The sequence below is a fragment of the Molossus molossus genome, unplaced genomic scaffold (genome assembly GCF_014108415.1).
Source record: "Molossus molossus isolate mMolMol1 unplaced genomic scaffold, mMolMol1.p scaffold_m16_p_12, whole genome shotgun sequence".
NCBI classification, from domain to species: domain Eukaryota; kingdom Metazoa; phylum Chordata; class Mammalia; order Chiroptera; family Molossidae; genus Molossus; species Molossus molossus.
The window spans coordinates 91,481,122-91,502,614 of record NW_023425347.1 but is presented as its reverse complement, the minus strand read 5'-3'; the positions used below and the strand labels follow the sequence as shown (position 1 = coordinate 91,502,614).

The following is a 21,493-nucleotide window of genomic DNA, read 5'->3' as shown; positions in this document are numbered from 1 at the left end:
TTTGCACAAACGATCTCATTGAAAAGTTAGCAGCTGCAGAGGTGGGCACTACCTGTTTTACAGATGAGGAAACTGGGAACGTAAGTAACTAGGAACTGAAAAGAGGTAGAGCACTAGACCTGTCTGCTCCGGAAGGCACTTTGTGGTGTTAGTTTCCACCGGGGGGGGGGGTACGGATCACCTTCCAAGCTAAGTGCTGAGCAGCGTGGGAAACAAAGGTGGAAACGGGCACCTGTTCTCCAGAAGCTCTCCGCCTAGTGGGAGAGGTACAACTGACCTTAATTCTGGTAGAAAGCCGGGTGGCAGGGGCCACAGAAGATTCTCGGCAGCACTGCCTGAGCAAAGGTGGGGTGACACCCAGAAAATACATGCAGGATGGGCTACTCGGCTGCTATGCTCGGAGCGCTGGGAACCTGAACAGAGGGTAGAAGGAGAGCAGCTGGGTGGTAGACGAGGGCCTGGGAGGTGATGCACCCCAACCTATTTCAGTGGGTGAGCAGGGGAAAACTCAAGAACTTTCCAAGCATGAAGGGGTCTGCCAGCCCCTCTCTCTTTGCCCGCCATCCTCCGCCTCCATTCTGGTGGCTCCTCTGTCACAACCTGTGTCCAGGTGCGGACCTCTCCCAGCGAAGACGGGCTTATAGCACCAACCAGATCACCAACCACAAGCCCTCCCCAAGGGCCGCCACGGCCAGCGACCCCACGATGGCTGGCAGGAGATACCCGCTGCGGAAAGCGAAGCTGCAGGACCTCACCAACCAGCCCAGCCCAGACGCCCCGCGGAGGCAGGCTGACTTGCAGGTACTGGGCAGGGCAGGTTGGAGTTGGGGAAGACCGTGGGCGGGGGTGAGCTGTGTCTCCTGCTTCAACTAGAAACATGGACCCAGCCCACAACACACACTGAGAAGTGAGTCACCTCTTCTTTCTTTTTCTGGACTTTCATCTGCCTGACCCCCAATGACACCTTCCTAACCGCGATGCCCGCTGGTCAGTGGCATCACCTATTCTCTGCACACAGCGCTTCCCGGTTGGCGAGAGGCATGCAGAGCCACGCCCTCATTGATTTTATAGCACCCCTGGGAGAGAAGGGAGTGTGGGCCTGGCCACCCTGACTCTGCACAGATGTGGAAATTAAGGGCCAGAGAGGTAAAGCGATTCATCCAGGGTCACATAACTTATCAGGAGATTAAAACTCAGGACGCTCTCCTTGCAAAGCCCTTGCATTTTCTGCAAATCCCAAGGGTTGTACATTCACCCGGGGCAGAGGTCACCTCAGAGTTAGAGCCACAGCAGGACCGATTGCCCACTGTCCAGCTGGACCCGTTTCTCAGCCTCAACACTATGACCACGACAATTCCTGTTGGGGGGCCACCTCGTGTACTGTAGAAATTTGACAGCATCTCTGGCCTCTATCAAATGAATGCCAAGAACACCACCACCCCCAGTCATGACAACTGAAAATGTCTGCACACATTGCCAAATGTCCCCGGGGGAGGGTGGCAAAATCACCAGCTTGAGAAACACTGTCCTAAACCCAGTCGGTGTCCGGTATTATCTGCACGCCTTTTCCTATTTTTTTAAGAATGGGCTTCATGTAGCTTTGCCAGGGGAATCTGTGGTTCCATAGGAGCAGCGTTTCACTCCCCACTCCCGCCCGCCGTCTCCATCATCCCTCCTCCTCCACGACACAGAAGCCCCTGTGCTCCCCAGCAGCAGAGACACTGCCACCTTGTCCCTGAGGTCCTCCTCTGTCCTTAGCCAGGGAGGCAGTGGGAAGACAGTGACCTTGGAGTCAGGCAGACTCTGCTCCTCAAACTGTTACTTAATCTCTCTAAGCCCCAACTTCTTCCCCTGTGAAATGGGGAGGAGAATAGCGTGTGCAGATGGCTGAGCTAACAGTCATCGACAGATATTTATTGGGAGCCAGCTGCAAGTGGAGGACTCTTGCAGGCATCGGGTGATAAGAGACCAAGTGCCAGGCGCAGCGCCTGGCACACAGTAGGTGTTCTTCTTGGTGAGAGCTCTGGGCAGCTTGGATTCTCTTCTCTCCTACTTGCTTCTGGCCCATCTTTGTTCGTCTCCGTCCCATCCCCTGCTTGGCTTCCTCCCTAGTCTGATTCTCCCCAACACCCTGGCATCACCTATTCTCTGCACACAGCACCTGGCATGAACACACATGGAGACACGTACATACATGCACACACTGCCTGCAGCCTCTGGCTGGCTGGAGCGCTGCACCTGAGACCAATCTGTTGCCATGGACACTAGCAGTTTCTGTTTCTCAGTGTGGTGCTGATGGTGGGGCAAAGGTGGGGGGAATTCCAGTCTCTGGTGAGGGATGTGGGTTAGGGATCCCCTGGGACGCAGCAGCCCTGGCTGGGTACCAGCTCCCACTGAGGCCATCCTGAGTGACCAGTCCCTGTCTTCTCCCATACCTGTACCATCCCAGGACGTCAGGCCCAGAGGAGTCAGGAAGGAGCATCTCAGCCCCTGCCCCAGGAGCCCCATCTAGTGGGGAGGTGCAGTCCTCTTCCCAATAAATACCTGACAGATGAAAAAGACCCCGGTTAGCTGTTAGCCTGAAAGACTGAGAAACACCTTTTCTCTTTATTACACCTAGTAACTGCCCTTGTCCCGTCTCCTGCCAGACAATGTATATGTTGTCAGACATCAAATTTGTTTCTGATTAATTTAATATTCTTTAATTACAAAAGTAATGCATACTCAGAGTTTGCAATACAAACCTTCAAACAGTTGAGTTGAGTATAAAGTAAAAAAAATAAAATAAAGTACCCCTTCCCAGGACCCAGACCACTTGGATTTTAGTGCTTCCTTCCAGAAATACACACGTGCAAACATACATGTACACAATACACATACATATTTTAAATAATCACATATACAACCTTCTCTCCAAATTACGTTTCTATTTTTTTCTTGATTCACTTTTTATATACAGTAAAAATTAATCTTTTTGGTGAATAGCTCCGTGAGTTTTGACAAATGAACACTCATGTAACCATTTCCACAATCAAAATACAGAACAGTTGCAATTTATAAAATATTTTTAAACTGATTTAAAAAATTTTTTTTCTTTATTTATTTTTAGAGAGAGAGAGAAACATCAATGAGAGAGAACATCGATTGGCCACCTCCTCCATGCCGTCCACTGGGGATCGGGCCCACAACCTGGGCATGTGCCCTGACTGGGAATCGAACCAGCAGCCTCTTGGTCCATGAGTCAATGCTCAACCACTGAGCCACACCAGCCAGCTTAAATTAATTTTTAGAGAGAGAGTACGGGAGAGGAAGAGAGAGATAGAAACATCCATGAGAGAGAAACATCGATTGGCTGCCACCTGCATGCCCCCTCTTGGGGATCAAGCCCACAACCCAGGCATGTGCCCCAACCGGAAATCGAACTCTTGGTGCGTGGGATGGCGCCCAACCAATTGAGCCACACTGGCAGGACAGCTGCATTTTTTAAAATAAGTTTTATCTTGGACATCTTCCCATGTTAATTTAAAAAAAAAACTGCCTCTTTCACTGCAGTGCTCTGTGTTCCAACACACGAACATACCATAACTTATTTGCCAACCCTTTTTGAAGCACATTGAGATAGTTTCCAGATTTTCACAAAATCCTTTTCTGTTAACCAACAATACTGCAACAAATATACAGTACATGTACATAGATATTTGCATCCTTTTATATTTCCACAGGATTCAATTCCTAAAAATGGAATTGCTGGGTCCAAGGAGCTTATGCCTTGTTAATGTTGACAGGTAGCATGTGGCTACACTGTTCTCCCGCAGGTGTGGGTCAGTGGCACTCCCACCAACAGTCCACGGGACACCACCTCTCCCCATTGACCACATTTACACATCATCAAACATTTACATATTTACCAGTCTGGAAGATGGAAAACATCGTAATTCATTTTATTTTATTTTTTTAATCCTCACCCAAGGATATATTTTTATTGATTTTAGAGAGACGGGAAAGGGAGAGAGAGAGAGAAACATTGAAGTAAGAGAGAAAGATTTATTGGTTGCCTCCTGGACCTGCTGATCAGGGATCAAACCCAAAACCTAGGTATGTTTCTGACCAGGAATGGAACCTGCCACCTTTTGGTGTATGGGTGATGCTCCAACCCACTGACCCACCCAGCCAGGACTGTAATTCATTTTAATTTAGAGCAATACTCGAGAAGCTGAGCATTTTTTCATGGGTTTATTGGATACTTTTTCCGTAAACTGCCTGTGAATGCCCTTAATCCATTATTTTATTCAGTCTATCTCCACTCCCACCAATGATTTATAAGAGCATTTTCTTTAAAATGAGCTTTGTTGCCCAGCTAGTATGGCTCAGTGGTTGAGTGTCGGACCCATGCATGAAAAGGTCGCTGGTTTGATTCCCAGTCAGGGCACATGCCCAGGCTGTGGGCCCGATCCCCAGCGTGGGGCAAGCAGGAGGTGGCCAATCGATGTTCTCTCTCATCAATGTTTCTATCTCTCTCTCCCTTTCCCTTCCTCTCTCTCCAAAAAAAATAATAATAAATAAATAAATAAATAAAATGAGCTTTGTCAGAAGAGATAAACCAAAGAACTTACATGCATATATGCATAACCAATAGACACAGACAACAGCGTGGTGAAGGCAGGGGAGAGGGTGGGAGCAGGGAAGAAGGGGTAAATGGGGGGGGGGGCATATGTAATACTTTCAACAATAAAGATAAAAAATTAATAATTTTTTTAAATGAGCTTTGTCATGCACGTTGCAAATATATTTCCCAGTTTATCCCTTCCCTTTTGATGTCTTATTTTGTACCAGCACAAGAATAGACAGATTAAATCCACAAAACAGAACAGAAAGTCCAGAAATAAAACCAAATGTGCATGAGAGCTTTGTCAGCATCGAGGTGGGGAGTAGATAAACCCTAGAGGTTCCATAAATGAACCGTATTCAATAAATGGTGCTGGAATGTGTACTGTTCGGAAAATCAAGGAAAAGGCTGGTTTCTGTTTCTTCACACAAAAATAGATTCCATGTGAATCCGAGATTTAAACAAACAAACAAAAAAATCACAAACATTCTACAGGATTTTTTTTTTTAAGTGGGAAAGACCTTTTAAGCATGACATATAAGAGAAGACATAAGGAAAAGGTTAACTTTAAACAGACACACACACACACACGTTTTAAATTTTATGGCAAAATGAGTGAGTTTAGATTGTCCATGGTATGTGATTTTCCATGGTTTCCGTGGTTTGGACTCAGTCCATGGTTTGGGATTATTCATGGTGATGTTCCTCGTGGGTAGTGGAGTACTCCGGGGGAGCTGGGATGCCCAGGGACAGAGCTGTGGCTGGGGTGGAGGGAAGGAGACCAGCCTTCTCTTCCTCTTGCCCTCCTAGCCCTTCCTGAACAGTGGCCCAGACCTGTGCCAGGGCCCCAAACTCCGGGGCCCAGGAGCCCGCAGGCCCTCTCTGCTGCCCCAAGGCTGCCAGCCCTTCCTGCCCTCTGGCCAGGAGCCCCAGGCCGGGAGCCCCATGAGGGAGCTGGAGCTTGGGTCCAGCCTGGAGCCTGCCTCAGACAGCCGCAGTCCTGGGGATGCAGGTAAGCGTCCTCAGGGCCCGGGCTACTGGGGACAGGGAGACGCCTTGGCTGGGCCTGCCTTCAGATGACAGGCCCACAGGACAGATGCCTGTGCCCGTGGGGCTGGGGGGAGTCTGCCGCGGCCCTTCTCTCCCTGAGGACCTCACCGACCCCACACTTTCCCAATCAACCTGGGCTGCCTGTGCCCCCACCCCATCCTACCCGACCCCTCAGGTACTGGCTTCCTGGAAGGTGGGTCTGTCCCACGCTTGGGAACAGCCCACGAGCCCACGCCACCCCACCTGAGTTTCAAGTTCCCCGGGAGTAGGGGTGGGAGTGCTGCACTGCACTTGCTTAGGGGTGTCTGCGCCCTGGGAAGGGATGAGTCCTCTGGGGGCGGGCCTTTGTCCCCCAGTTCAGAGCACTCCCTCGTGTCCCTCCACCCACAGAGCTGTCCCATCACCCCTCCGCCTTCGAGACCGAGACATCGTCGGACTGGGAGCCGCTGACCGAGTTCCAGGAGCAGGCCAGCTCCGACCGGCCAGCCTCCCCAGACCTCGTGCTGGGCAAGGCCGTGGTCAAAGGCCTGCGCGACAGCCAACATCTGCAATGGGAGGTGAACTTCGAGCTGGGACCCCCCGGCTCCGAGCCGGGCAGCGCGCGCGACGCCGACCTGTGGAGCGAGACCTTCCACCACCTGGCGGCCCGCGCCGTCATCCGCGACTTCGAGCAGCTGGCGGAGCGCGAGGGCGAGATAGAGCAAGGTGAGCGCCCAAGTGCGCCCTCCTCCCGGCCCTGCCCCTCCGAGAGCCCGCCCAAGCTCCACCCCACTGACCCCCTCCTCAGCTCTCCTCCCCCGGCTCCAGCCCCTCTTCTCTTCCCACAGCCCTGCAACCGCCCGATGCTCCACCTCCCAATGCAAAGCTGCCTCCAGGTGCCTCCCTTCACCCCTTCATCCCCTTCCCTCAGCACACACAGCCCGGGGCTCCACCCCCTCCTTGATCTGCCCCACCCCCTGCCTCCAGGAGCGCGCCTCCCCCCACCGGCCCAGGACTCCTCCAGCCTTCCCACCCCCACCCGGCCCAGGACTCCTCCAGCCTTCCCACCCCCACCCGGCCCAGGACTCCTCCAGCCTTCCCACCCCCACCCGGAGATCCGTCCTCTCCCCTCCTCTCCTCCCCCACCCCTCCTCACTGCTCCCCACCTGTCCCCTCCTCTGGGACCACACCTACCGTCCCACAGAACCCTCTAGACCTAGTCGGTCCACTCACTGGTCAATGTCACTTACTGAGCGCGGATCAGCCGGGGACCAGGCTTGGGGCTGAGCGCAGTGATCCCTGCCCTTCCTTACTGGTGCTTGACACAGACTAGCAGGAAAGCCGGTTTTCATCAAATAAGTATACACACAATTAATTGACCGCATTTGTCCTAAGTACTATTAAGAATAAATACAGGCCCTGACTGATTTTGCTCAGTGATTAGAGTCTCTGCCCGCAGTTGCAGGTTTGATCCCCGCCCCAGGTCAGTGGGGGTGCATGTGGGAGGCAACCAATCCATGTGATATGTCTCTCTCACATCCACGTTTCTCTCTCTCTCTCCCTTCCTCCCTCTCACTCTATCTGAAAATCAATGGGAAAGTATCCTAAAGTTAGGATTAAAAAAAAAATTCAATGGAAAAAAAAATCCTCAGGTGAGGAAAAAAAAGAGATACAGGAATACAAGAAACTGTATAGCAAGGGTGGTGGGGAGCTAATTTAGTTCAGGAATAGGGGGAAACTTTTCTTAAAAAGAGACTCCTGATATCCTGATGGTGTTCACCTGCAGAATAGATAGATATAGAGATAAATGGAGACGATTTCTATTATTTGCTATAGTTTATGCTTTATTTATATAATATGGTTTATATTTTATATTATTTGTATTGTTGTGAATATTTCAGAAATAACAGAAGTAACACCAATGAATCACTGAAATAATAATTAGTAGAAGTTGACTGTGCACACACCAAAAAGACAGTTTGCAAATCAAAAACACCCAAACCAACACATGGAATGAGGCTCAGGGTCATATTATCATAAAGCAGCAAATAGAGTAAGGAAGCAGTTAATTCTTCATGGTGACTGGTTGCAATATTGGCATTTTCAGTGGTTACCTTATATTAACCTTGGGAAACAGTTCAAGTTCCAGAGGCAGAAGCAAGAAATGACCCAGGTCAAGTTAGTCTTGCAAAATGAGCTAAATTAAACTTTGTATAAATAAACTGGTTTTGTCTGCTCAGGGAATTTTCAAGGCTGATCTCTGTTTGGTTTTTATTTTAACATTGTATAAGATGTTATTTCCGTTTCCCCTGAGCACTTCAGTTTACAAAATGTGTCTATTCTCCATGTCCTTGGCTCCTCAAGCAGCCATTTGGAGGTGGCAAGCCAGAGACTGCTCACCTGTTGCGTGGAAAGAGCTTGGGCTTTGGGAACAGACCATCCTAAGTTCTGATCTCAGGTCCACTACTAACTCGCTGTGTGACCCTGTGCTTGCCATTCTCCCTCTCTGGTTTTCTATCTTCCCTGCAAAATTGTCCAGTGGGCTAGACCAGTGGTCCCCACTCAGCCAGGAGACTCTGAAGTCCTGCAGCTATAGTCTCATCAGTCAGCCAAACTGAAAATAGAAAACACAGACAACACAGAGGGGTTCGATTTTTTAAATAACACTAGTTATTTAAAGAAAGTAACTATCTTTCTTATTCTTAGATGTCTTGCCTCTTTTACATTAGAATGTCCTTATTTTATGAAATGATAATGGATGATAATAATCTTGAGGGTTTTTTGTTTTGTCCTTAATCGGCAAGTTGGCAACCCCTGAATTTGAAGAACTTACTTTAATACGTACATGGGGACTGCTGGTCTAGGCTCCCTTCTGATTTCCAGAGCTCCCGTGGCAGAGAGAACTTCCTGAGTCCACGCCGTGACCCCAGCTTCTCCCTCCGCAGGGTCCAGCCGCCGCTACCAGGTGAACGCCGTGCACACCAGCAAGGCCTGCAACATCATCAGCAAGTACACCGCCTACGTGCCTGTGGACATGAGCCAGAGGCAGTACCTGCCCACCGTGGTGGCCTACCCCAGCTCCGGTAAGGCCGGTGGGCTGGGGGAGCGGCTGGGATATGAAGGAGCACAGACCTTGAGGGGTAGGGGCAAGGAAGAGCCCAGAAACAAAAAGACCCCCGGTGGACGGTTTAGCCACCCGGGGGCACATGAGCCCCGTCCCTTGGCTCTGCAGAGGCTGTGAAACCATCCCCCTCCCTTATCCCACCAAATAAACATAACTTCACCGAGTTTTTCCAGTTAGGACAATGATATGCACTATAGAAAGACAGAAAATGAATAAAAGTGACCGGAAGTGACAGTCATCCAGAAATGAGTACCAATTACCTCCTTGGAGTGACTGTCCTTTCAGACTTCTCTCTATGGATATCTACATGTAGAGAAACTAAAAAATATGTAATTTTGCATGATGGATCATACCAATGTGTGCTACATCTTACGAAATATGGGTGTGGAAAATATCTCTCCATGAAGGTAAATCTGTATCATTCTCTTAACAGCTGCAGAGTCTTCCGCTGCAGAAAAAATACCATCATCATCATCGTAATAGTCAATCAGACAGTGTTCCAAGGAGATAGATATATATTTTCATTTCATTCTCAGAACAACAATGCAAAGTGGATACTATTACCCCATTTTAAAGATGGGGAAACAGCCTTGGCCAGTTTGGCTCAGCAGTTAGAGTGTCGGCCTGCTGACCAGAGAGACTGGGTTTGGTTCCCACTAAGGGCATGTACCTCAGTTGCAGTTTGTCCCCGTCCCCGGCCCTGGTTGGGGTCATGTGGGTGGCGACCAGTCGATGTGTCTCTCTCACATTGATGTTTCTCTCTCTCTCTCTCTCTCTCTCTCTCTCTTCCCCCCTCTCTCCCTTCCTCCCATTCTATCTGAAGATAAATGAAAAAAAAAAAAAGTCCTTGGGTGAGGATTTAAAAAAAAGATGTGGAAACAGAGGCTGAGAGCTTAAGTAACTTGTCCAAGGTCACACAGCGGTAAGGAGCAGGTCACACAGCCGTAAGGGACAGACAGGCTTTGAACCCCAGGGACATGGCTCCAGAATCTATGCTCACCCCGCCCCTCTCCACTGCCTCTTAAGGTTTATCAGAACCTATTGAGCTAACCCTAACCACCCCCACCCTCGTATTAAACCTTCTGTTTATTCCCTTTTAAATGATTGTAAATGATGCTGCAAAGAACATCTTTGTGCACCTGCCTGGTTATCTGTTCAGGGTTCATTAACTCTCAGAAGTAAGATTGCAGACCAAGATTGCCCATTTGTGAACTATATGTACTTTTCATTTCCTGAATTACATTCTCCTGTCCTTTGTAGTTCCTTTTTTTATTTTTTTTAAGCAGCCCTCCTAAAAGAATTGTGTTTGGAAACAAAATGTACCTTTCCTCATTCCTCTGTGCCCTGCGCTCTTTGTTTGTAATCATGGTTGTTCCCTCTCAGACTCTGGCCAGCAGCCAGGCTGTTGCTCCACTGACCATTCTCACTCCCTGGGCATTGTCATCCTGAATGACATGTTTATTCAGGATGTCTGCCCTTCCCACCAATCTCTGACCATCCTCCTAGCGTCTGCAGCCACCGTCTGAGAGGTTCGGGGACCTGGCATCTATCTTAATCCAAGTCCCCCCATCCCCTCAGATCTGGATCAACACTTTTCAAAGTATATTCCAGGAAACTGGAACCCTAGTTCCCCTTTCAGTTAATGGCATTTGGCACAAAAAATAGGAAATGCCAGCCGTGGTCTGTGTGGCTGGGTTGGGTGTCATCCCATGCACCAAAAGGTTGCTGGTTCAACTTCCAGCCCGGGTTGTGGGTTCAATCCCTGGTAGGGGGTGTGCAAGAGACACATTGATGTTTCTCTCTCTCCCTTCCTCTCTCTCTAAATATCCTTTTTTTTTTTTTTTTTAAGATTTTTCATAGGAAATACCAGATCAGGAAGAAACATTTAGGGACCACTGAACTAGATAAAGCTAAAGAGCTTTCTTCACAGCAGAGTTTCTCGGAGACTTTGGGATGTTACATCCAGAGGCTCAGAGAATGGACTATAATATGCAGCTTCTTCAAAATATATTTCCTGCCCGGCCGATGTGCTCAGTGGTTGAACGTCAACCCATGCCCGAGCAGTCACCAGTTCTATTCCCAGTCAGGACACATGCCCAGACTGGGGGCCCAATCCCCGGGGGGGGGGGGGCGTGCCGGAGGCGGCTAGTCGACGTTCTCTCATCGACGTTTCTCTCTCTACCTTTCCCTTCCTCTCTCTCTAAAATCAATAAAGAAAAAAAAAATTTAGCCCTGGCCAGTTTGGCTCAGCGGTTAGAGCGTCGGCCTGCGGTCCGGAGAGACCCCGGTTCGGTTCCCGCTAAGGGCACGTACTTAGGTTGCAGTTTGTCCCCGGCCCTGGTTGGTCGTGCGGGTGGCAGCCACTCGATGTGTCCCTTCACGTCGATGTTTCTCTTTCTCTCTCTCTTCCTCTCTCTCCCTCCCACTCTATCTGTACAAAAAATTGAAAAATATCCTCGGGTGAGGATAAAAAAAAAAAAAATTTATAACAAAATGTATTTCCTCACAGAACTAGTCATTGTTTAAAGAATAACTTACAGACTAGAGTAGGGTTCCCCAAAACACATGTGGGTGTGTATCTTCATCTCTCTTCCATCCATCCCTCATTGGTGATCCCTGGGACTTCAGGGACCCGAGGCAGCAAACTGGGAAGGAAGGGAAATGGGGTGCTCCTGAGAAAATCAGCCTCTTAACTAACTAGAAAACACTGCTGCTTTCTGGACACTGTCTCAGCAGCAGTATTTACCTGGCAAGGGGGGTATTATTATCCTCACTTTCCAGATATGGAAACTGAGGCTCAGAGAGGGATCCGGCTACTACGAGATGGAGCTGGGATTCAAACCCAGGTCATTCTGGCTCCAGAGCTCATGGTCTCACCCTGTGCAGTGCCTTCCTGTCTTTGGGTAAAGACAGACTGAAGCCAGAATCGCTGCTGCCAGCCTCGGGGAGGGGGCAAACGACTGGCCCGAGCGCCCACCTGACCCTCCTCCCGTCCTCCCGAAGGTGCTGCGCTGCGGGTGGCCAGCTCGCGGGTCCTGAGCCAGGAGTGGAGAGGCAGCGGCCCCGGCCCCCGGCGCTCCCGGACCATGCTCGGGGAAGACTCGGCAGCTCGGCCTGGCAAATTTCAGAGCCCACGTAAGAGCCACCTGGGACTGTTCTGGGGCCTGAGCTCCCGAGCGACGGCATCCTCGTGTCTGAGACCCTGGCGGCCTCACTCTGAGTCTGCACTCCGGGCCCTTGCAGGACCAGGGCGAGGCCAGGCCCCCAGGCAACTCCGGGGCCTGAGATGGGCAGAGGGGCACGCATGGCCCAAGCACACGGCCCTAACAGCTCTGCTGAGAGCCCTGGGAGCCGGACGCAGCAGGGCCTCCCGCCCACGTGCCCACACCATCGCTCCCCTCTTCCCTGTGAAGGCCCCGGGCTGCTCCGCCTCCACTCTCAGCTCTCCCAGGCACCGAAGGCCAGGAACCTAATCAATAGGGGGAAAGTGAAGAGCAGACAGGCAGGCCCGGCAGTTTGGGTCCTACCGTCTGCCTCGTTCGGGATCCCCAAAAGGGTCCTTTCCACCTTCGCCTGATGGCACTGCACCTGCAGCTGGGGTCCTTGAGGACCTGTGGTTTGGCCTTTATGTGACTTTGCACTAAGTCACAGGACGGCTTTGCCTCTCGGTGTCCTGAATGTCTGCAAGCCTTTCTGTCTCCCAAAAGACAACCTAACTGCTGCACTAGTCCTACCCCCTTCTTCGTACCCTCGTGTGCACAGCGAAGACCTCCTACCTTCTGTGCACAGGAGGAAGGACACTGGAGGTCCCACCTGGCCACAAGCCCACACACCCAGATGATAACAAATGTGTTTACCTGAGGGACTATCGCAGACACTGATGGGTTTTAAAAAGGCACGTGTGTCAGGGGGTGGAGGAGCCCGAAAATTTGAGTTCCAACTCTGGTTCCTTCAGAGCCTCCAAACCCGGGGACCCTGCTCTAGCCCTGTCCCTCGGAGCCTCCAGCCTGGAGGAAATGCCTTCCTTTCTCCGTGGCTCAACTCTTGGTGGCCCACAGCTTCCATCAAAATCACAAATCCCTTCTTTTCAGCTGTCCTCTGATTCAGACCCAAGTGTCTGTGACTTAGGTTCTCATTCTACCCCAAAGCCTTTCCCTCCCCCGCGGTGACAATAGCTAACATGTGCTGGGAGTTTCCTGTGTGCTGGGCACTATCCCAGTTATCCATGGCGCCTCACCATCACCTGTGCTTGTTCCTTTTATTGTCCCCATTAAGAGATGAGAAAACTGAGGCTCAGAGAGGTTACGTGAGTTACTCAAGATCACACAGCTGATACATGGTAGAGCCAAGACTTGAGCCCAGGCAGTGTCTGCCTCCAGTGCCCAGGAGGTTAACCACCAGGGTGGTGCAGGGGAGGGTGGCAGAGGGGAGGATGGCATTCAGTCACTGGTTCCCTCCTGTGCTGCCCCCCTCCCCACCCCCGGGCACCCAATGATAAACAGAGCTTCTTGGCCCTCATGGAGCCACTGAGGGTCTCACAAGGGACCAGAGGCTCTGATGAACGTATTTGTGCATGAAGCTTTTCCCATAATTTGGTTTATTCTTTTATGGCCTAATGCCCATCACTCTCCATCTTTAAAATAATAATCCTAAGAAAACCACCTCAATTACTCATTTTGAACAAACTATGTGCAATTATTACCTCCATTTTACAGATGGGGAAGCTGAGGCTCAGAGCCCTCTGACAAGCCAGTGCCATGCTCTGGTGCCTCCAAGAGAGCTGGCACAAGCCTCTCCTCAGTGAGGCACAGACCCGGTGCCTCATGCCCACCTCTATGCCCATCTCCAACTCCTGCCTTCAGCCCCTAACCTGCTCCTACTTCCCTGATGGGTCTGTAGCTCAAGGTTTTATTGAGCACTTACTAAGATCTAAGCTCTAAGCACTATCTGTGTGTTATCTCATTGAATCCTTACAACACTGTGAGATAGATACTATTAATCTCAAATTCACATTCAAAACGTATAGAGGCCCGGCCAGTGTGGCTCAGTGGTTGAGTGCTGACCTGTGCACCTGGAAGTCACTGGTTCAATTCCTGGTCAGGGCACATGCCTGGGTTGCAAGCACAATCCCCAGCAGGGGGCATGCAGAAGGCAGCCAGTTGATGCTTCCCTCTCATCAATGTTCCTATCTCTCCCTCTCCCTTCCTCTCTCTGAAATCAATAAAAACATATTTTAAAAATATTTTTTAAAAAAAAAACATATGGCCCTGGCCGGTTTGGCTCAGCGGTTAGAGCGTCGGCCTGCGGTCCGGAGAGACCCGGGTTCGGTTCCCGCTAAGGGCACGTACTTCGGTTGCAGTTTGTCCCCGGCCCTGGTTGGTTGTGCGGGTGGCAGCCACTCGATGTGTCCCTTCACGTCGATGTTTCTCTCTCTCTCTCTTCCTCTCTCTCCCTCCCACTCTATCTGTACAAAATATGGAAAAATATCCTCAGGTGAGGATTAAAAAAAAAAAAATAAAATAAAAAAAAAAAAAACATATGAAGGAAGTAACTTGCAGCTAGTTAGTCTGTGGGGAGTCGGAACTGGGGACCAAGCACCATTGCTTGCGGTGGAGCAATGGTGGTGTCTCCGGAAGACGAAGGCCCAGCCACGTAGGGATGAACCCTGACCTTGCTGTCCCAGCCCGCCCCAGGTTCCGTGAATTCAGCCGTCACTCTCCTGGGATGGGTGGGAGGTGAGAAAGGGAGAGCGGGGTGCTCAGGCCTGTCTGGCTTTCCTCTGTCGTAGATGTGGAGGCGAACCCCACCACGAACCCCACCGCACCCCCCAGCGAGACCACGCCCCCAGGCCATGAGAAGACCCCAGCTTCCGAAGGTAAGCGCTAGTCAGCTGCTGTCTCCTTAATGAAGATGGTCACAGGGATTGATCCTTGGGCCAGGAGAGTGTTCAACCCAAGAAAGTCCTCAGTGGTTCATTTAGTCCTCAAAGCAACTCTGTGCAAAATAAATAGGAATATCCCCAATTTAAAGACAAGGAAACAGACTCGCAGAGGTAAGGCGATTTGCCCAAGGTCACGTAACAAATTGGTGACATAGCCAGGCCTAGAAGCAGCCCTCCCAAGTTCTAGCCGAGGGGCCATTCCACCCCCTCACTCTGCCCGGAACCCTCCAGCGATGTGCCGGGAAGGACACTCGATGTCCCCACGCAGGGACGGGGGGCTTGATCTGAAGCTGTCATTGCTGGGGCCACCAGCCTTCCAGAAGGTGCCAGGGGCCACCAGCCCAAGGAACTCGGAGGCCCGTTTCTTACACCTGGACCCACATATTTCATACCAGCTGGGTCTGGAACAGCAGGCAGACCCCTAGGGTGCAGGCAAGCCCCGCCCTCTCCGGGCCTGTTTCCCCAGCTAGGCAGAGCATGGGCGGGCAGGGTCCTCTGTCAGGCAACGGCTGTCACTGTGTGGCTCTCCAGGTCCCCTGCACAATCTGGCCACCAACACCCTCTCTTCCTTGAAGACCTCTGAGAACCTGTTTGGATCCAGGTATGTGGGATTCCACTGGGGGAACCCTGTACCGTCACCCATTTTGCAGGGGCTCTCCCTGGCTTGGAAGGCCACAGCAGGCGCAGCCTGACATTTAGACAGAAGTGAACAAACAGCACTGTCTTCCAGGTGTCCCGCTGCCAAAACTCCCCCTTCGTGGTTCTTCTCCCACAGTGCGGTCTCTACAAGGGCAACCACTCGACCACAGGGCTGAGCAAACTCACACTATCAAAAGAGGGCCCTAGAACGAACACTAGCCTGGTCCTTGTCCAGGTTGCTACTGACTCACTGAGGCACTCAGGGAAATGCACTCGCCAGGCCTCAGTTTCCCCAGCTGTCAAGTGAGGAGGTTAGAGGAGGTGACCCATCAGATCCCGTCTGGCCTGACTTTCAGAGGCTGAGGAGTGAGCCTGGGGGGTGGGTTGACCAGGCACACTGCCGGGATGGCCGTGGCCACTGTCCCCTGGCTCCACCCACACAGGCTGAATCTCAAGAAGTCCAGGCTGCTGACTCGAGCGGCCAAGGGCTTCCTGGGCAAGCCGCTGACCAAGGCTCCAGAGGCAACACCGGGGAGCCAGAGCCTGGACTACGTCCCACTGGTGAGTGCCCCAGACCCCACCCGCTCCACGAGGGGCCTTCCTGGGAGCCTCCTCCCACCCCTCCCGCTTGGCAAAGGGAAGAAAACCTACACCTTCGCACCCACGTAGTCAGCGGTGCAGAGGGGTCTGCACCCGGCCCCGGCCTGGGGTCTAGGAGTGTTGCTAGAAGCCCGCACCAGCATCATAAAAATTCTTTGCAATCTGCTGCCTTTTAAAAAATCCACGGGAATTGTACATTCTACTCCACCATCTATGTGTTTCTGTTTTGCAATGCATAAAAATAAGCCTTGAAATGACTCTCAGGAGTAAAATTCACACCCAAGGGACACGTGCCGCACTCAGCCAGTGCCTGAGCACTCACCCAGCGTGCCCGGCGGGGCGGGGAGCGCAGGCGCGCAGGGCAAGTCTGGAACTGAGGCGCTCGGGGGCAGCGGGCGTGGGGCGCAGAGGGTGCTGGAAGGAGGCATGGTCGGGCTGCAGGGCACCACTCGGGGCTGCCCGCCCACGCTCGCAGTGCCTTCCAGACACCCCAGGCAGCGGAGCACCACGCGGTTCACTCAACAGGGAGTCCCTGGACCAGGCGCAGCGCTAGCCCCTGGAGACAGCCTTGAACTAGGCGAACGCAGCCCCTGAGCTCATGGCGATAAGTGTCTGGTGGGGACACAGACAGGAACCAGGCGGCTCTGCTCCTTGGGCGCTGTGATGGGAAAGTGCGGGTTTGGTGAGGCAGATCAAGGGGGTGGTCGGAGGATGGAGCCTGGCTCCCTGAAGATGTAATGGTTGATGAGACCTGAAGGACGAGAGTGACAGCCGACAGCCGAGAGGAGAGAGAGCGCGGTGGCTGGAGCATGGGGTGGGAGGAGGCAAAGTCAAGGACGAACCAGTGCTTTGGAAATCACAGTTCGGACTATTCTCAGGGAAAACCGAAGCCACTGCACAGATGGCCTCCAGAGAGTGACATGCTCTATGCCGTACAGAGACCCCTCAGGGTGTAGGAAAGATGGAAGGGTTGGGGACAGGGGAGGGAGGTAGAGGAGGCAGATGGTGGACCGGACGGGTATTTAGAAAGCAGACCTGTTGGGACTCGGAAACTGATTGGCGTGGAGGGCAGAAGAGGGAGGAGAGCTGCCCAGAGCCTGCTTGATGGCAGAGGGCCGTCCCAGTGGCCGAGATGGGCCCATCTGCTGGAACAAAAGGTAGGTTTGGAGTGAATATGATGAGTTGGGTTTGGAGAGTGATCAGTTTGAAGTACCTGTGGGATAAAGGATGGAGAAGCTCAGTCAGCCTGGGTACCCACAGATCCCCCAGAAAGGTGGGGCAAGCTGGGGAAGATGAATGGTGGGCTATGTGGTCCCAGATGTTTGCATGGCCTGGGGTTCCACGGGCTAAAAAGTTTGAGGCCCACTGAGGGGCTCCCCCACACACAGGTGTCTCTGCAGCTGGCCTCCGGAGCCTTCCTGCTCAACCAAGCCTTCTGTGAGGCCATCCACATCCCTATGGACAAGCTCAAGTGGACCTCGCCCTTCACCTGCCACCGAGCATCCCTCACAGCCCGCCAGCCCGAATCTAAGACCCCCGGCCCCCAGGTGTGCACCAGCCCCTCACCTCGGCACCCCTCTTGTGACAGCTGCTCCGCAGAGCCTGCGGCAGAGGGCGAGCCAGGCTGGGAGCTCAGAGCTGTGACAGAACGCACAGGGAAGCTGTGGGCCACGGTGGTGGCCCTGGCGTGGCTGGAGCACAGCGCGGCATCCTACTTCACCGAGTGGGAGCTGGTGGCCGCCAAGGCCAGCTGGTGGCTGGGGCAGCAGGAGGTGCCCGAGGGCCGCTCGCGGGGCACGCTCAAGGCCGCCGCCCTGCAGCTGTTCGTGCTCCTGCGGCACTGGGACGAGAGCCTGGAGTTCAACATGCTCTGCTATAACCCCAACGACGTGTAGGGCGGGCGAGGGGCCGGGCAGGGGACGGGGCGGGGGCCCGGCGGGGCGCTCTGGAAGCTGTAGCCAATATACTGGTTGCTAGTAAGAGCCCTGGACTCCGGCAATCGGGAGGCCTGAATTCAATCCCCACTTTGCTCCCACCTAACTGTGCATTAAGGGCCGTGCCCCCTCTCTGGGCCTCAGTTTCCCCACCTGTAAAATCAGTGGGTGCGGTGAGAGTTAGACTAGGTAGTTAGAAGGTTCAAAGGTTCCCTTCTGCCCAGACTTGTGGGCCGCTGGGGGGTTACTGCCCCTGGGGTGGAGAGGGAGCGCGACTTGAAAATGAGTTCCCTCTGCAGGAGGAGCACTTGGGCAATGCCCCCTCAAATTAAAGGGTGGGTGAGCGAACCCCCAAACTGCAAGTAACCAGACTTACAAGCTTGCAGCTAGGCACGAGAAGCCATCTCTGCCTGCTGCATGGTGGGACAGGCACTTGTCTCCATGGTGACCATCCAGGACCCCTAAATCCCACTTACCAGAGAACCATCCTTCCTACCACTTTATAAAAGAGTCACCGAGGGCCTTTTCTTCCGGCTTGGAAGCCCTTTGTATATTTTAGTGTTGGTTTGCCAATCATTTGTGACCTCCTAGCTAAGAAGGGGAGGTGAGCAGGACAAGGGGGAGACACCCTGCAAGCCAAGGTGTTAGAATGAAGCGGCTGTCTGTGCAGAAATAGTCCCCAAAGAGTAGATGTGGAAACCAGGCAGCATCTTAAATAATTTACACACTTTCAGCAATTGCGTAATGCAGACTCTGTCCTCGTGTGCTGAGGGGCTGGAGAGGCGCCCGTGCCAGCTGCGTTCTGGGGCAGTGGGGCGCTGTCCCGCCACGCCACACCCTGGGGGGGCTTCTTTGCAAAGAGAACCGCGCCTGGCCACGTGCGCGCGGGCAGCATCAGCCAGGAGACTGGTCTATTCCAGGAAATGGAAGACTCCCGGCTTCAAGGCAGAGAGGCCCTGGGGACTTCCCTCTCTCAGGCCCTCCTCATGGTGCCAGGTGGTGACGTCTCCGTTGCGGCCTCAGATTCCCTTCTGGGTGCTGCCCAGTGACCTCCGTTTCACGACTCCCCTCGCCAAGGAAGCCCATCAGCTTGAGACCCCAGGCTGAATCCACACACCCCTCTCCAAGGCCTTAATCTCGCCTCATCAAGTGGTTCCATTGGGCCCCACGGCCTTCGCACAGACATCCGCCTCCCGGAGATCTGGGAGCCCCACAGACCAAACTGACCTGTGCAGGACCTGTGGGCTCAGGCATGTCTCCGCCTCAGGAAGACTCAAGAAATGCCCAGTCTTCAGCAGGAGCTGAGCGAGCAAAGGGGTCCAGTAGAACATCCATAGGGGCTGGAAAAAGGCAGCCCCAACAGGAAATGGTACCCTGCCCCACACAGCCCACCCCTCCATGCAGAGCCCCTGCCCCCCCCCTTTCCTGCTGAGCTGCAAAATTTCATGCAGGCCTCTCTGCAGGGCCCCTCGGGGGCTCTCACCAAAAGCTGGGGGTCCATCCCCCCGGGAGCAGACGGGGCTGGAGAGTTAGTATAAAATCTCGAAGCGGCTGGGCTGACTGCTCTGTTCTCATCCTCTGGGCAGGAGCCCACCAGGCAGTCGCCGACACAGTGCCACCAGCACCCCAGGCAGGACAGGATGCCAGTGGGGGGTGTCAGCTCAGTGTCAGTACCACCCCGAGGGATAAGGGCTGCAGGCTCTTGCTCAAGGCCTTGAGCACATGTGAGGACAGCCTAGCCACCTCTCTCCACACCTCCTCCGCCCCCAAAATAACACCTCTGTCTCTATGCAGCCAGCAGCCCCAGCTCCAGAGTAAGGAGGGGGGGACGCGGCATTCCCTTCTGGGCCCATCATTAACGGAAAGATTGTCAGGCTGACGGTTAAAACACCTGGCACGAGTTCGGGCCAGTGGCATCCCCTCGCCGGGTGCCCTGGAGCTGGGGGCTTCCCCCTACCCTGACTTTCCCAGAGTCTCTGCCTCTGAGCTCTCTTCCTCTTAGTGACCATGGAATTGCTGTAATTTTCTGGACGACTTTGAACGAGTCACATGTGCTTTCTGGGCCTCTTCCTCCTCTGACACGACCAGATTGGACTGGGCGGTCCAGCCTCCCGATGAACCTGATTCTGGGTCCCCAGGCTCAGTGTGGACAATGACTGGGGTGTCAAGGTGGCCCGGCACCTGTCCATGTGGAACAAGACACCGGGAAGGAGTAACTGATAAACCCAGCAAGGCTGTGGGAATGCCAGCCCCCTCTCCAGGGGGCGCCCTCAGACCCCGCCAGCAGCAGCAGCTGGAGCCCAGCTCCGATGCCCCGAGAAGCAGACCGCTGCCCTGCGCACTCCCTGGCTCTCCCGCCCAGCACCCAGCGGTGCCGAGGGACAAACCCTCATCGATTTCAAATAACCCAGGGGCCTTGGAGGACACACGGACAGAGACATTTTTTAAAGAACTCAGGGGCATCGTGATGGCAAGCAGTCTCGGGAATGTGCCCCCAGGACTGCCAGGCAGAGGATGGAGGGACCCGCTTTAAGGAAAAGACAAGAACCTTAAGTAATTAGCACACGCACTGAAGCTAAAGTGGTTCCAAAGGTTCTCGAGTAGGTGAACCATTGCCCCTGTGATTGGAATCAATTTGGATTAATCTGGGTTCTTATGCAACGAGGTCTTGCTTTCTAGGTCATGCAAAGGGACCTCTATGCCCTGCTGGCTGAAGAATCGGGCGAGTGCAAATGCCCAATGGCACTGTCCAACAAAGCTGGGCCTTCAGGGGGGAAAACAGTGATCAGAGAGCCAGGTAACTGAAGTGTTGGTCTACACTCCACCACCAGTGTGCTGTGTGACTTTTGGCAAGTCGCTTGCTTTCTCTGGGCCCCATTTCATCTTTTGTAGAATGATGAGGTTACACTAGATCAGCATTTCCAACACTGTTTCTTGGTGGATATGTGAATTAGCAATTCATAAGAAATTGTCTTGCAGGCAAATATGTTGGGAAACACTAGGAAAACAGATTTCTTTAGGTCAGAACAGCCTGGGCCCAGGAATATGTAAATGCGCATTGCCAGTCTCCAAGAAGGTGGCCCAGAAGGTCGCTCCCCCAGGCTATTCAGTCTGAACATGTGGGTGTAGGTCTCCCTTAGGGTTCTCCAGCCACTGACATTCAAAAGGCTTCTGTTGAGCACCTACTGTACGCCAGGCACGCTGGGGTAGCCTGGTGAGCATCTCAGAGGGGTTCCCATCCTAGTGGGAGCTCTGTGAGAGGCATTTGAAGAAGGTCTGTTCCATGAACCGCTTTCCCGCTCCCTGGCACAGGTGTGTGTGTTTGGCCACATCCGCAGCCCGTGGTCTCGCCATCTGTGGGCGTGGCCTCGGACCAGCACTGCGGAGGAGCCAGCCCCGAGCTCCCTGACACGCAGGGATGGTGTGAGTCCAGCTGACCCCAGCAGCACACGGCCTGTGCAGACAGGCGCGTCCGCGGGGCCTCCTTGTCCAGGTGGAGCAGGGGAGCCCCTACAAGTGCCTCAAGGGTCCAACCTCTGCCACACAGATGCGGTCCTCCCTCGGGGCCGCTCAGCATAGGAGACCAACTCCAGGGCCCGGGAGAACCGGCCCCAATCTCC

At 53.2% G+C, this 21,493-nt stretch overlaps 1 protein-coding gene across 2 annotated transcripts in view; it reads left to right on the top strand.

The window, feature by feature from the left end:
* VWA5B1 (von Willebrand factor A domain containing 5B1) overlaps positions 1 to 17,834 on the top strand; it is a 41,701-nt gene extending 23,867 nt beyond the window's left edge. For both annotated transcript variants that reach the window (XM_036257264.1, XM_036257265.1), the window contains 9 exons: positions 611 to 801; positions 5,417 to 5,618; positions 6,047 to 6,361; positions 8,581 to 8,718; positions 11,763 to 11,876; positions 14,548 to 14,634; positions 15,232 to 15,301; positions 15,783 to 15,900; positions 17,328 to 17,834. In XM_036257264.1, the coding sequence (XP_036113157.1) occupies positions 611 to 801; positions 5,417 to 5,618; positions 6,047 to 6,361; positions 8,581 to 8,718; positions 11,763 to 11,876; positions 14,548 to 14,634; positions 15,232 to 15,301; positions 15,783 to 15,900; positions 17,328 to 17,834 (1,742 nt within the window). The remainder of the gene's footprint in view (positions 1 to 610; positions 802 to 5,416; positions 5,619 to 6,046; positions 6,362 to 8,580; positions 8,719 to 11,762; positions 11,877 to 14,547; positions 14,635 to 15,231; positions 15,302 to 15,782; positions 15,901 to 17,327) is intronic.
* The last annotated feature ends 3,659 nt before the right edge of the window (positions 17,835 to 21,493 follow it).